This window comes from Myotis myotis, unplaced genomic scaffold (genome assembly GCF_014108235.1).
Source record: "Myotis myotis isolate mMyoMyo1 unplaced genomic scaffold, mMyoMyo1.p scaffold_m19_p_8, whole genome shotgun sequence".
NCBI lineage: Eukaryota > Metazoa > Chordata > Mammalia > Chiroptera > Vespertilionidae > Myotis > Myotis myotis.
In genome coordinates this window covers 34,897,918-34,912,700 of record NW_023416390.1, presented here as the reverse complement: position 1 = coordinate 34,912,700, position 14,783 = coordinate 34,897,918, and the positions used below count along the sequence as shown (strand labels likewise).

Below are 14,783 nucleotides of genomic sequence, written 5' to 3'. Positions count from 1 at the left end.
TCTCCGGACAGGACTGATGTTTGTCAGTTCATGCTAGTCAGGATGTGGAAAGCCACCAGAGGTGACACAACCCATCTCAAACACGGGAAGTTACAAAAGTGGGAGAAGTGCATGGTTTCCACACTGCCCCTCCCACGCTGGCACCGACTACCATGAAGGAGCTGGGCTCCTGCCCTCATCCTGCCGTTTCCTTTGCCAGGTAAGGTGGAGCTTGGCAATTCCGCTTCCTCCTGCCAACCCCGGCTCTCCTCTGACACTGGGGTGGCCCCCAGCCCTTCTTCCCCACTGCAGACCCCAGTTCCCAGACAACAGGGTCACTTAATGGAGAACACAACCGGCAGCAAACAAACAGTATGAAACGCCCAGAGGCCTCCAGCCGGAACACTGCCTTGCCCAGGGTGGCTACGGGGTGACTCCCTTCTAAGGCTCCCCACCTCCATTCTCAAAAAGTGTTTGCTATTATTTACTGAAAACAACCCTCCCACAGGTTCACAATTGCTTATTGGAAATCCCGGGACCAGGTATGTCTCAGGCTTCAACTAAGAAGGCCATAAGATGCAGCCACCATATACTCTGCCACAGTCCCGAGTTACAGCCTTTAACCAAGTCCGTTAACTGGGCTGCAGAGGAATGTAGGGACGTGTTCACACGCAGAGGTAAAGTCTGAAAAGTCACCCACCAGCCAGGGCAGGTCTCACTGCCAAATGAATTCTGCCACAAACTTACCCAAAAAAGCAACAACTTTTGGTTTTCAGAACTTACTGGATCGTGGAATTGGTAGGGCAGCGATTTTCAACCTTTTCCATCTCATGGCACATACGTATTAGTTACTAAAATTCTGCAGCTCACCAAAATACATATTTCCTGCCAATCTGACCAAAAAAGTGAGTATACTTTTGATTCATTCACACTGGATGGCAATTGTTGTGTGGACTGTTGTCACTTTTTATTTGATAATCTAAGGGAAAGCAGGTCAGTGCCCCTGACTAAACGGTCAGGTATTGCATGTTTCAAAATGTCTTGCGGCACATGGACTGAAAATCGCTGGAGGAGGGGATGGTGGCCCAGTGAGGATGGAGCACCTTCTCACCCAGGGCCCGGTCCAGACTCCCCTCTCACTATTTCTATGAAGCAGGCGTCTCAGCCAGACCCAATCCAGGGTTCCGTGAAGGGTTAAGGAGACTTTTGCTATTTCTACTCATTCCTCTGATGGACAGGTCCCTCCCTCCCTCACATCCTCATTCTCCACGTTTACTCTTTTCTTCTTTAAAAAGTCCCCGCCCAGAGTTCCTTCCTCTGAGCCAGAATCTCGTCCAGGATTAACATCGCCGGTCTTGGCCATCTAAGGCTTGCCTAGATGGCTCCTCGGGAACGTCGGCCTCTGGCAGCATTCCGCCCTTCCTTCTCCAAGGGCTCTTCCCTGACGGGGATTCCGGGGCCCCTCTGCAGGTTCCCAGGCCTAGAAACCGACTGGGTTAAGGGGTAGGAACCAGGGGCAAAGGTCTGGCCCAGGGCGGGAGCTCTACGTGAGGTCCCAGAAGCAGCACAGTAAAATGGACGCTACAAACCCACCTGACCATCCTCAGCAAGGAAGTTATCTCCCAAGTGTGCACTCAGCAGAGTCTGTTTCTATACCTTTCTCTGGTTTTACCTACTGGGAAACTCCTTCAAGGTAAGGGCAGTCTTCTCATTCTGAATCCCCCACAAACACCCAGCAGGTGATTAATTCCTACCTGGTGAAGGAGTGATTGTTGTGGGCTCAAGTTCTCTGTAGTATAAACGTTAAACATCATAACATGTTTCTTTTCCAAAGTGCATCCTTTCACCTTTAGATATTCATGATCTACCACAAGCCTCAGGACAGTGGGTAATGACGAACCTTCCCCACCTCACCCCGGCCCAATTTTAACCCAAATACCCCACAGCCATGGGTGTTAAGCCAGATAACTGTGAAATCCTGCAGGGTCCTGTCCAGACCCCCAGGCCCCAGGAGACCAGCCAAAGTCTATTTGGGAACTGGGCTCCTTGGGGGAGGTGGAGAAGTCCTGCTCGGGTCGAAGGTCCAGGGCAGGGTACGTGCTCAGAACCGCCCGGCCACAGACGGCGCCAGCCTCAGGGCAAGGGCCCCGCTCTGAGCACCGGCTCCTAGCGCTGTATTTTGTAAAATACCAAACGACCAGCTGGGAGGGGCCCTCTAGCGCGGGCCTCAGACCTCCGCCCAGCCACACAGCTGGCAGAACCGGTCCCAAGGTCCGCTCGTTCGTCCTGGGAGGGGCGCCGTCCAACGAAACCTGCTCTCCTCGCAGGAGGAACTGAACGCACTGAACGGAGAGCAGGGCCGCCCCCACCCGCACATCCTCGCGTGGGGACGTTCACTTCAGGGGACCCCAGCCAGGCGGAGTCAACCCCACCCCAGCGCAGCCAAAGGTGCCCGCTGCCCTGGGCCTTAGAGCGCCAACAAGGACCAAACGTTCGCAGTCCGACGCGAAAGTTTCCCAATGTTTTCCTCTTACCAGCCTCTGAGCCTCGGGGCTCAGACAGTCTATTTCCTTGTTCTGCGTGGCCGCCGGGTTGGTCATCCTGCCGCTGCAAGTCCCCTCCGCACACCGCCGGGAAAGACTCGGAACGCGGGCTCTCGGTCCGCGGGCGCAGGCTCTCAGCTCAGCTGCATCCCGAGCGCGGCGGTTCCAGCCCACGGACAGACCCGCGACGGCACCGGACTCGCCCTTCCCGGGGCGGAGGCGCCCTCCCCGCTTCCCGGCTCGGGCGCGGCCGCATGGGCGTGACGCAGGTGGCCCCGGCCCGGGTGGGGGCCCCCGGGCAGAGGAGCGGCACTCCCCGCGCGCCCCGCCCCCGACGGGCCCGCCCCCTATCGGCGCCCCACCTCCACCGCTCAAAAGGCCCGCCCCGTCCTGTGTGCGCGCCCCGCCCCGCGACCCAGCTGCGCGGTTATCAATCACCGCGGCCTCCACCGGAAGGGGGGTGGGGGTGGGGGCAGACGGGGGGTGGGGATGGGGGCGGAGGGGGGGCGGGGGCATAAAGGACCCCAGCCGGCCCCGCCCACAGGCGCGGGGAGGGCGAGTTGAGAGGCGGTGGGAAACGGAAGCTGTGGGGAGAGGGACCGCGGGGGCAGGGCTCTGCTTGGGGCCTTGGGGGGCGGGGCCTGCGGGGCGGGGCGAGCTGCCTCCGTACCCCCACTCCAGTCCCCGCAGTCCGCGCCGCCGGCTCCCGCAGACTAGTGCCCCGTGACGTCCTCCAAACTCAGGCCGAAGTGAGCTTCTCCGGACCTGGCAACCTCAGCCCGAGCCCAGCAGCACCTGCCGGCCGGGGACCCCCGTTAACGCGTCACCCCGAGAGGGGCCGGCTTCCCGGACAACAAAAGTGCGCGGCCCGCGGGGGTGAGAGCAAGCATGCCGGGCCGGTGCGCCCTCGCCCGCCTCCCTATCAGCAAGCCGGGGGCGCGGTGCCAGCGGTTCGGCGCGGATCCGGTGGCTCAGAGCCGGGGCCATGCGGTCTAGGGTCTGGCCGGGAGGGCCTGCGGGGCAGGAGCCCAGCGGGAGGGAGCCCAGCGGGGAGGGCGTGGGGAGGAGTCGTCCCGGTGCCAGGTCTGGAACCCGACCTCCCAGCACGCGCCCCGCCCGCCGCAGAACGCGCGCTGCTCCTTCTTTAAAAGTCCTGCAGACAAGGCAACGCGAGTCCTCGCCAGGCTCGGGCAGGAGCCAACGGGACATCCTCACATTTAACAGAATGTCTGCCTGTTCTGGCCAAGCCGGAGCCTGGGGCGCCTGGGATGCCCCTGCCAGCCCCTGCCCCGGGGACACGTGTGTGAAAGCCCATCTCAGAAAAACCACCTCCCCGCCTCCAAACGGGAACTTCCTACAGAGTCGCTTGGCCTAATTCTCTGAAAAGGCCGCTCCCGAATTATTGAGAGACCACAAATTCACATTTAAATGTTACAACCCCCCAATTTCCCACTCCCTGCCCCACCTGACCTTGGGTAGCGTGTTGGAGCATGACTTTCCCACTCACCTTCCCACTGCGTACAGGGCGCCCCTGCGCACGTGGCTTGGCTTCTGGGGGAGGGGCTCGGGAAGGAAGGGCTGGAGGGCCTAACCTAGGAGGGGTAGGGGAGACAGAAAAGAGGCCGAGGAAAGGCCCAGAGTGGCCGCTGGGGGAGAAATTCCGCAGGTTTCTACCTTGCTTAAGGTGAACAGCGCCAAGCTTTGATGGGTAGCATCCTTGGGCCCATAAAAATGAATTTTAAAGAGATTGAAATGCCTTTTATTACCTGATTTTCTTGCTCTAACACTTTTAAATATGTTCATGGATTACAATTCTTGGCTCTATGAAATCAAATGAATTGGAGAAAATAGTTCTAAACGGCTCTACATGAACAACTATAGGACTTAGGGAATTTATCATAAAAAGCAATTTGAATTTTAGTAGAGTAACAACTTTGCAGATGAGAATGCTAGCCAACCATTAAGGTTTGGAGACTGGTGTGAATATTCCCACCGAGACAGGCAAAGGTTAGAGCAATGTGCCACCCCAAACCCTATGAGCACCCGTCCCAGAGCAGGGCCCATGGAGCAGGCCCCAGCTACCTGCCTGTTTGTCCCTGAGGAAAACTGCTGCATGCCCCCCAACCCCAGGGGGCCACGGGGGAATGGGGCTAAGTGGCTCTGGAATGAAGCCATCTGGCCCAGTTTCTGGCTCTGACCCTTACTATGGGATGCTGAGCAAGTTACCTGGCCCCTGCATCTCCAGTCTTATCTGAAACATGCCCATGATGGTGGTGCCCGCAGTGTATGGAGGACGGGAGACACACACATGCAGACCAGCTAGGCCAGTGGTTGGCAAACTGCGGCCCCTTGAGTGTGGCTCTTCCACAAAATACCACGTGCGGGCGTGCACGTACAGTGCGATTGAAACTTCGTGGCCACACTCAAGGGACCAAAGAGCCGCATGTGGCTCGCAAGCCGCAGTTTGCCGACCACTGAGCTAGGCCAGTGAGCACGCAAGCCATCACCTCCCTTGCTGCCTCTAAGCCTGCTCTCTTCCCTCTGCTCCCAGGAAGTCCCCACCCAAGGTGCTCAGGCCTTCCTCCACAGCAGGAAGGAAGCTGGCAGTCCTGGGCTCAAATGGCATGACCAGGACAGACTGGGCGGCCCAGGAGGAAAACAAACCCAGAGCCCCCACAGAAGCTGCAGAAACTAGCTGACTAATTTCAGTTCCAGGAACAAACTACCAGCAATACAATCATAATAGTAGGTGCACAAGAGATGTCTTATTCCGTTGAGTGTAGCATATTAGGGAAAACTGCCATTCTAACCTGCTTCTAGACGAGCAATTTTCTACTTTTTTCATCTCATGGCACACATAAACTAATCACTAAAATTCTCCGGCACAATAAAAAAATACATTTTTTTTTGCCGATCTGATAAAAAAAAAAAATAGGTATAATATTGATTCATTCACACCGGACAGCTATTGTGTCGGCTGTTGTCATTTTTTTATTTGACGATCTAAGGGAAAATAGGTAAACCCTTGATTAAATAGGGAAGGGGCTAAGTGGCTCTGGAATGAGGCCATCTGGCCCAGTTTCTGGCTCTGACCCTGGGATGCGGAGCCCCCCCCCCCAGTAAAATTCTTGTGGCACACGGGTTGAAAGTCTCTGTTCTAGTCGGGAAGCTGCTACATTCTGACATGTGTTAGCCCAGCCGTTCCGTGCCGGGGCTGAGTCTCAAACCATAGGACCAATGTTGGTCTATATCAGGGGTGGGCAAACTTTTTGACTCGAGGGCCACAGTGGGTTCTTAAACTGGACCGGAGGGCCGGAACAAAAGCATGGATGGAGTGTTTGTGTGAACTAATATAAATTCAAAGTAAACATCATTACATAAAAGGGTACGGTCTTTTTTTTTTTTTAGTTTTATTCATTTCAAACAGGCCGGATCGGCCCGTGGGCCGTAGTTTGCCCACGGCTGGTCTATATTATGGGTGGAGTGCTGAACTCGGGCTCCTTGGGTTTTATTTAGACCCCGGGCCTCAAGAATAAAGTTGCCTTCTGTGTTAATTTTGCTATAAATAGTTCTCTAATGAAAAGGACCCCCTTCTTGGGCAGGCCTTTCTCTCCTTTTTATTTTTAACTGATCGCAAGGCCACTTGTGAGGATGATTAATGAGGGACTGGTGGAACCCACAAATTTGGTTTCTTGGGGGAAATCCAGTAGGAAGCCAAAGGAAGGGGCGTGGCTGTGCAAATTGACATTGTGTGGCGTGAGAAACAGGGAGGGGCACCACATTTCACCCCGTTCTCACAGCTCTGGAGGCGGCTTGGCAGAATAATATGAACACTTTACCTTGAAGAAAGCAAAACTAAAACCCCCTGAGAGTCTCAGGTGAGAGGAAACCAGACAAGCAGCCCCGGGTTTCCATCCTCAGAAGGTCAGCAGAAGAGCCAGTGTGGTGTGAGCAGCCTGGGGGGGAGAGGGTGTTCAGCAAGAAGGTGACCACCCAGCTGGACCGCCCCAGCTTGGGCCTGGGGTCTCTTCGCAAAGAGCTTCGAGGTCGCTGCCACAGGTTCAGTTTTGTCTCCTGTGGTCAGTGTGCCACTTCCAACATGTGGACCCTGCATTCTGGCCCCTTCCAAGCTGCCAAGCGGTTAGTGACCTGTTCACACAGCCGCTATTTCCACCCAGGGACACTGTGCTAAGGGGGCCCCTGAGGTTTTGGGGAAGCTCTGGCTGTCTCGAGCATCCCTAAAAGCCTCCATGCTTGTGCCTTCTCAACAAAAATTAAAGGTCCCAAATCTAAAAAAAAATGCAGTTCTCTGATGTATAAAACTTTATTTCTTTCCTGAGAAAAGAACAAAAGGTAAATAGAATGGTCTAATTTTGTTCTGGGAACATGAGACTCCCAGCTAACCAGCAAATGCCAGAACATTTAACCAATTTGGGGCCACACCCAAGCTGGGCTGACTGGTCTCCATGGTGCTGGTCGGTTGCTAGGTTCACTAGCTTCGCCTCCTGCTGCGGTTTGGTTCTGAGTGCTAGAGCTGCAGAGACAAACCCTCCCAGAGGTCCTTCCGCAGAGCACGCGGCAGACGGGGCAGGGTGGCTCCCCGCCTCCCCATGAGTCAGATAACTGACACAAACCCATTTTTCTAAATCACAGCCGGACATCTGTTTTCCATGAGTCACTAGCCATGTTGATGACAGCAGAATAAACTTATCTATATCACGAACAGTAACATTATTACTTTATTACTTCTGCAGACAGTTACATTATTACTTTATGTGGGTCCTTTGACTAATATGAAAAAACACTCTTTGCCCTAGCCAGTTTGCCTCAGTGGATAGAGCATCGAACTGTGGACTGAGGGTCCTGGGTTCCATTCCGGTATAGGGCACATGCCTGGGTTGTGGGCTCGATCCCCAGTTGGGGGCGTGTAGGAGGCAGCCGATCAATGATTCTTTCTCGTCATTGATGTTTCTATCTCTCTCTTCCCTCTCCCTTCCTCTCTGAAATCAATAAAAATATATTTAAAAAACAAACAAAAAACACTCTTTATTATAAAGATGTTCGTGAAATGATCACCCAGATCCACACTGCACCCCAGTTTACAAAGCACTTCACACATACAGGGAGGCTCACAGAAGTGGTCTAACTTGTCACAGACACATGTGGGAAGAATGAAGCCAGGCTTTTAACCCAGGCCCCTACTCATGGTCCTCAGGGCTTAGCGTCCAGGACACCACATGACACAGAACTGTCCCTCCCCCCACCCAGCCAGCCAGGGGTCCTCACTGGGAACAGTCAACAGACAGGCTTGGGAGTGTCCTCAGCCACCTCCCTGGGCTTAGCCTGCACCAAGGGCTTTGGCAAAGCAATGGCCACACCCAGGACGACCTGGGCCGTTGGCAGGAGGATTGGTTGGAGGAGCCTGACCCTTCCTGCAGTCTGCAGAGAAAGCTATACACCATGGTCAGCTGGCCCAGTTCAGGCCCACAGTGAACTTGATCCTTGGCCAGAATCCTGATTGCCTCCAGTGGACAGAGCATCCGGGAGTAAGAGAGGCTAAAAAGCCCAGTGAGCTTGCTTCTAGCATTAAACAGCTCCTGCTAACTGAGCCCGCCCCTGTGCTGGGATGTCACACACGCTTCATCCTTAGGCCTGCCATGACCCGTGCTCCCTCTCCCCTCCTCCCAGACTATGAGGGGGCTCTTCGGGTATGGGGGCACCTTCTCACCACCCCATACATGATGATGGATGATTCTCCTAATAAAGTGAGGACTGATAGGTCGTCATTAATGCTCATCAATCTCAACTATTTCATATTTTTGCAGCAACTGGGAATGGAAGCTCTCTTTTAAAAGGAGCACGCCTTGCTCTGGCCAGTGTGGCTCAGTTGGTTGAGTGTCATCCTGTGCACCAAAAGGTTGCCGGTTCGAATCTTGGTCAGGGCACATGCCCAGGTCGCGGGCTTGATCCCTAGTGGGTGGCGTGCAGGAGGCAGCCAATTGATGTTTGGCTCTCACATCAATGTTTCTCTCTCTCTCTCTCCCTCTCCCTCTCCCTTCCTCTCTCTCTAAAACTCAATAAAAAAAATAAATAAAAGTGGCATGTCTTTAGGAATGACTACTCAGCTCCCAGCAATTCACCACACTTCTTCTTCATCTAGATTTAAAAGAAACTCCCTTTGGACTTTTTAAGGAAGGTGAAGAGTGGGAGTTTTAATTGGACTGAATCCCAGCCAGTGGCAGAAAGCGGGGTGCAGGTGTCCTGGGCACTTTACCCAGAAATATGAACTGGTGTAAGATGACAGTGAACATGGTAGCATGCCTGGGAGAGAAGGAGGCTTGGATGCCTACATGGATTGAGTAAGAGGTATGTCAGGAACAAGCCAAGACAGACAGGGTGGTTAGAGAAACAGAAAACAGAGGTGTCTCCTGGCAGCCAGCACTCGCCCACATCCCCAGAGGCTGGTGTGAGCAAGGGAGCTAAACAATGCAGGTGAGGTGCAGAGAGCAGGCCGAGCAAGCATTGCGTCTGCAGCCAGAAAAACCTGGGCTATTGCGTCCTGCTGTTGAAATTCTACAAAGAAACATTTTCAACAACATGGTGGATTGCAGCCCGAGAGGAAGGCCGGCTTTGGGGAGGGTTTTGAGGTGCGTGGAGATTTGTTCATTTGTCCGTCTGTTTGTAAGATGGATGGGAAAGACCCAGTGGAGCCTGCTTGGAGGTTGAGAAGTAGGAGTCCAAGGAGAGAGGAAACAGTGAGGTGGGGGTGGGAAGGGCCCGAGAGAGACCCGTGACTACGGGGCGGCAGGAGCAGGGTAGGGGGCGTGAATGGACTCCCAGGATTCTGAGCTAAATGGAGATGAGAAAGTCAAAGTGGGCAGAAGAGGACAGATGACAAGAGGTGCTGTCTGTAGCAGGGACTGTGGCCCGGAGCTGGGGGAGGATGACCAGCAGGCAGAACCGAAATGGAAGGACCCATCACAGGGCTGCCTCAGACCCAGCCTGGGAACAGTTTTCAGAACCTGAGCAGAACCCTTCCATGGAGTTCCAGCAAGTCCAATAAGGCTGCCACAGGGTAAAATCTGACCCACATGGAGAACAATTTCTGATATATTTTACTCTGGAATTCAGTTCATCTCCTAAAGGGTCCAGGTATGAGTCCATAGCAACCTGGAGAACAAATGTACCCGTTCGCCAATCCAGCCCTCAGAACTGGGGGTCCTTAAAGCCTGGCCAGAGTGATCACAGAAACATCCCCCGTATATCGTCACCGAGGAAATGGCCACAAACGCCTTCGAGGGCATTTCTCAGGCCAACCAGTCAGTTGCTCATGAACACGGTGCACTGCGAGAGTCAGCTGATGGTTTTCTGAAACTACTGAGAACAAAACAACTAAAACGCATTCTGTATTTCTCAGCCATATGGGAACACTCTGAAAAGTCCCCCAAGTGAACTATCATCCAAAGAGAACAACCTATATGCGCTGTCAGAACCGTACATCTAAATGATTTTGATCGGAATAGATGTGACTTGGGAAAGTCGGCTTTATTCTCGAGGACTGTATTCACCAGCCAACGGGGCACCCCACTGAGAAGAGATAAATAAATGGAATAGAAAACGATGATAAAAAAACGAAAGCAACACCCACTCGTTTGGCTGGGGCCTCCGTCAGCCTGCCTGTGAGGGCAGCGCTCCGGGACAGACAGCAGGCTCCCCACAGTCAGCTCTCCGACACAGACCCTCGCCCGGCTAGCTGGAAAGTCCAGAAACCACCCATGTCCGCTGTTGTGACTGACAGCTGCCATTCACGGAAAGGAAGTGTGGGGGACACAGGGCCTTGTGGTACCATAGCAAACAGGGAAAGCCAAAGGCCCCGATGATGAACTCCGAGGTTTAGAAAACCAGGCACTCTTGCTGAGCAGCTGGACTTGAAGAGGAGCTGACTCAGAGACAGACAAAGACGTCGGGAGGGAGCCACCTTCTTCCCACGGTGTGCAAATCCGACAAGAGCATCCCTAGAGCACTCTTTCTAAGAAAAGGAATTTCCCTAAAGGAAAAAAAAACCCAACTGCCGCACACTTTAGCACAGAACTAAAAACACATGCCCACACCCCGGTGTGAGGGGTCCCCCCTGCAGTCTAGTCCCTGAAGTACATACAGGTCAGAGAAAAGCCAGCAACCATTCGAGGCCAGATTACGAGCGTTCGGTTGTTCACCTTCTTCATTAACAGCTGTATGAACACATCGGTACCTTTGCAGAAGACGTTAGAGGAGAACATAAAAGCCTCACCTTTGAAAAATGAAGATTTTAGATGACCTTCAAGGGGAGTTTGAGGACGAGCGAAGAACAGCAGACTGGAGAGACATGCTTGGCCCGAGAGTGGAAATTCTGGAATAACTGGAGATCAAATAGCCACTCCTGACCACGTCATCTCCGAGTACCAGCAGAGAGGTCCATTAAACTCACCCTTCCACTCGACCTCACGGGGCAGCTGGGACCGCCCTCGACTCATGGAGGGGGTGGCCCCAGCCCACCACAGCTTTCCAAGGGCTTCTCCTCACCAGGGGTCCGACTTGAGCTACTCAGATGGCCTTGGGGCCCGTCCTCTTATCCCCACTGCCACGGAGCATCCCTGTTAAATGTGGGACTAGACTTTATAGGGAACTCTAATATAAACACAGAGCAGGGCTCCTTAACCTCGCACTGCTCACTTCTCGGGCCAATAATTCGTTGCCGTGACGCCTGCTCTGAGCCACAGCAGCCTGTCCTCACACACTCGGTGCCAGCAGCGCTCTCCACCCTCGTCCTGACAACCCGACGTCTCTCCAGACACTGCCAAAGGTCCCCTGGGAGGCAAAAGGGTCCCCCCATAGAGGGCCCCTGGTCTGGAGGGGCTTGTACCTTTATCCAGGTGCCCACATTGTACAAGCAGGTTGACTGACCAGCCTGTACAGGTACGTCATGCAAACCCATAGCTAAACATGCACAGAGATGGTGGTCAAGGTGGAAATACTTCAACACATCATCTAATCTCAGTGGCCCGAGTTTTCACTCCGGAAGAACTCCAAGTGCATCTAAGAACTCCGAGCCCCCTAGTTACTGCGGTCAGGGTCAGGCAGAGCAGGAAGGCGGGCACCCTACCCTCAGGGATAGGAAGGGGCCACAGGGTGGGCAGGAAGCTGAGCTCAGGGGCCACACGGTCATGTCATGGCTGAGCGTGTGATCGCAGAGGTGGGCTGCAAGCAACAAGACCAGAGAACTGATAACTGGAGGCCACCTGCAGGGTTCACACAGAGAATGGGGGTGCCGGCACAAAGCCCTCACACCTCCAGAGCACAGGTTTGGGAGGAAATCTACGTGGGATCCCCGCTCTGACACGTCTTAGCTTGTAGCTCTGGGCACTCCCGGGACCTCTTCCAGCTTCCTGAGCTTCCCGGCAGGACGGCAGTGACGGTGGGAGGCCAGTCTGGCATGAAGACGTGCCCTCACTGGACCTGCCGCACGTGTGGGGGTTATTCTAAAGCACAGATTACATTTCCTGCAAAATGAGGGACTCTGGGATTACAGTTTACATACAGGTTCTGGGAAGCCGTAGGCTGTCTGGCGTCACTTAATTAGCCTGGATTAGGTTTATGGCTTTCATCAGCACTTTTTGGGGTGCTCGGGGAGCGTTGCCCTCACCTGGGCAGCTGCCTACCTTCACGCCCAGAATTTCGGCTTTGCCCCCTTGCTACTCCGAAAGCCAAGCTTGTGGCGTTTTTGTCCTCCGACAACTACGTTCTGACTGTGATTATGTGAAAACCGACGTATACAAAGACTGGAAGGAAACGTGAGAAACAAAGAGCTGCTGTGTTTACGAGACGGGAGTGTGGGAATTTTATTGCTTTTCAGAACACGCTTAGATCTCGTCAGAATGCTCTCTAAAAAACAAACAGGTGCTACTCGGGTTAAGGAGCCTGAACATTATTCCGGAAGCAGTAAAGGACCCGCCGGCCGGCCGGCAGGATCTGAACAGGGAGGTAAGCCTTTGTTTGAACAGAGAATCTGCAGGCTCCAGGAAAGGTTGAAAACCACCCTCACTATTCTTTTCCAAAACCTCCTTGGCTGGTCTCACTATTTAGTCTTCCAGAGTCACTTTAGAGTTTACTTGGTAAACTCTGAACCAACCGTCTCCCCACAACTGAGATTTTACTTGAGTTACATTATATTTGTAAGTCACATCCCTTCAACGGTGGGCCTTCTCATTCAGAAATGAGGTAGCTCTGTCTCCATTTTTTAACCTGACGTGCCCTTCAGTCTATTGTTAGTTTGCTTCATAGAGGTCCTGCTTCTCTCTTTTTTTATTTTAAGGAAAGAAAATGCCTTTAATCTTTTTACTTTTTCACTTACAGTTGATAGACAATATTATGTTACTTTCAGGGGGTCCTGCTTATTTCTTTAGTCCTAAATGCTCCTTTGAATGGAATTTTACCTTCTTGCTGTTACTTAAAAAACACAAAAAAACACACCCATCATCATGGGATATGGGGATGCTGTGGATTTTTGTTTATATCATTCGTTACAAAGTATTCCACTGACCTCTCAGTTTGAGCTGGATTTTTGGATTAGACACGCCCCTCATCTGCAAGTAGTTGCACATTTTATCTGCTTCTCAAGAGTTACAGTGCTGATTCGCTGTCCCGTCTGAGCAGCAGAACTCCCATTACTATCCCGTTATAGGGGCCTGGCCTACCATCTCCTTCCGTTGGCACCCTGCAATTAGGGAAAGAACAGGACAGGGCAGCTGTGGGCAAGTGCTTGCACTGAGATAACACAGGACAGGACAGGCTGGTAGAAGTTAAATAGCATCAAAACTGCCTGTAAAGAGAACCTGCTGTCGGTCGCCCCACACGGCACCTGAGAGGAAACCAGTGACACGTCTCAGAACAAGACGCTCTCGCCTGTGGGCTAGAATCTAATTTTGGTCAATAAAACATAAACAAGCAGAGAGACCTGGAGAAGGAATAGGGCGGAAGTCAGGGAGCGTGAATTCTTGTTCTGTTAGAATACCATTGTTTTCTGCAGGGAGCGAGGAAGGACACTGAGCTCAGGGTCTGGGGCCAGCACGGCCTCTGCCTGACCCTGGCTGTTGCCTTGGCCAGGTGCACACCCCGTCTCTGCCTCAGCCTCCTCATGTGAGTAATAGTAGCACTAAGTTCACAGAGTTTATAAGGATTAAGTGAGTGATTATTTGTAATCAGTGTTTGAATAAGAACCATGCTAACCGTAAGGGTAGCGAAGATGTTGGTCTAGAGAGGGCACATTTTTGCCCTGGTCGGTGGGCTCAGGAGGTTGGAGCATCGTCCTTTCCCGGTCAGGGCACACACCCTGGTAATGGATTCCGTCCTCAGTCGGGGTGAGTACAGGAGGCAACTAATCAATGTTTCTCTATCACATTGATGTTTCTCTTTCTCTCTTCCTTTCTAAAACCAATAAAAACATTAAAAAAAAGAATGCACATTCTTACAAAAATAGTTTGAGGAGCATTTAATCTAAAGCTAATGCATCCAGCCATCATTTACAAAGAGACATGGGAGCTAACTTTTGTCCTGACCTAGACCAACCTGCCCCTCCCTATCTGCCTTCCTGCCCCGCCCTCCAGGCTCTATTTGGCCCTCCCTTTGTGCAGCTCAGAACCCACAGCATGCCCCGTGCACCCTGGTGCGGGGAGACTAGGTAAACTTGTTAAACCCACACGACCTAAGTACTAACTGGAATCCTAAGTCACGAGGCGCTAGTAGGAGTGACCCGATTACTTTTCTAGCACAAGAGGCCCAAACTTTTTGACAATTACTTTCTTTCAGGCCCAGTCACTTCCTGGTTGAGTTATGATCTAGATGGCTGAACTTGAACTTCTCCAGCCAGATAAGGAGGTATGGCTGTGTCTCCAAAGAATGGTATTGGGCAATAGAAGCTCAAGAACTTCCTTTTTGGGGTGAAGAGACTCCCCTATGGCATAGTTTTTTGAAAAAGAAGAAATTTTCTGCCCAGGGTGGAACAACTAAGAGAGTATCAAAAAGACAAAACTATTCAAAGCTTTGAGCTCTTATATTCTACGATTATTTAAAATATTTGACCTACATTTAGAATAAAATATAGTAGAACGAACTCTGCCTGTTAGCATCTTTATCTCCGGAAGACGGCAAAGGGGTGTGGGCAGAGAGAAACAGGAGAAATCAGAGGGAAACATACTGGTAGATAGATCTTGGGGAAGGTGTTCA

The 14,783-nt window shown here is 52.6% G+C and overlaps 1 protein-coding gene across 49 annotated transcripts in view; it reads right to left on the bottom strand.

Annotated features, from left to right (window-relative positions):
* Positions 1-14,783, bottom strand: part of LRRFIP1 (LRR binding FLII interacting protein 1) — a 114,853-nt gene that overhangs the window by 69,830 nt on the left and 30,240 nt on the right. For 3 of the 49 annotated variants that reach the window (XM_036319164.1, XM_036319170.1, XM_036319177.1), the window contains exon 1: positions 2,514-2,828. The exons of 42 other annotated variants lie outside the window; for them this stretch is intronic. In XM_036319164.1, coding sequence (XP_036175057.1) covers positions 2,514-2,579 — 66 coding nt within the window. In that variant the 5' untranslated portion in view covers positions 2,580-2,828. Of the gene's footprint in view, positions 1-2,513; positions 2,841-14,783 lie in introns of those variants that run through there. 4 more of the 49 variants (XM_036319207.1, XM_036319196.1, XM_036319208.1 and 1 more) reach the window with 3 other exon arrangements.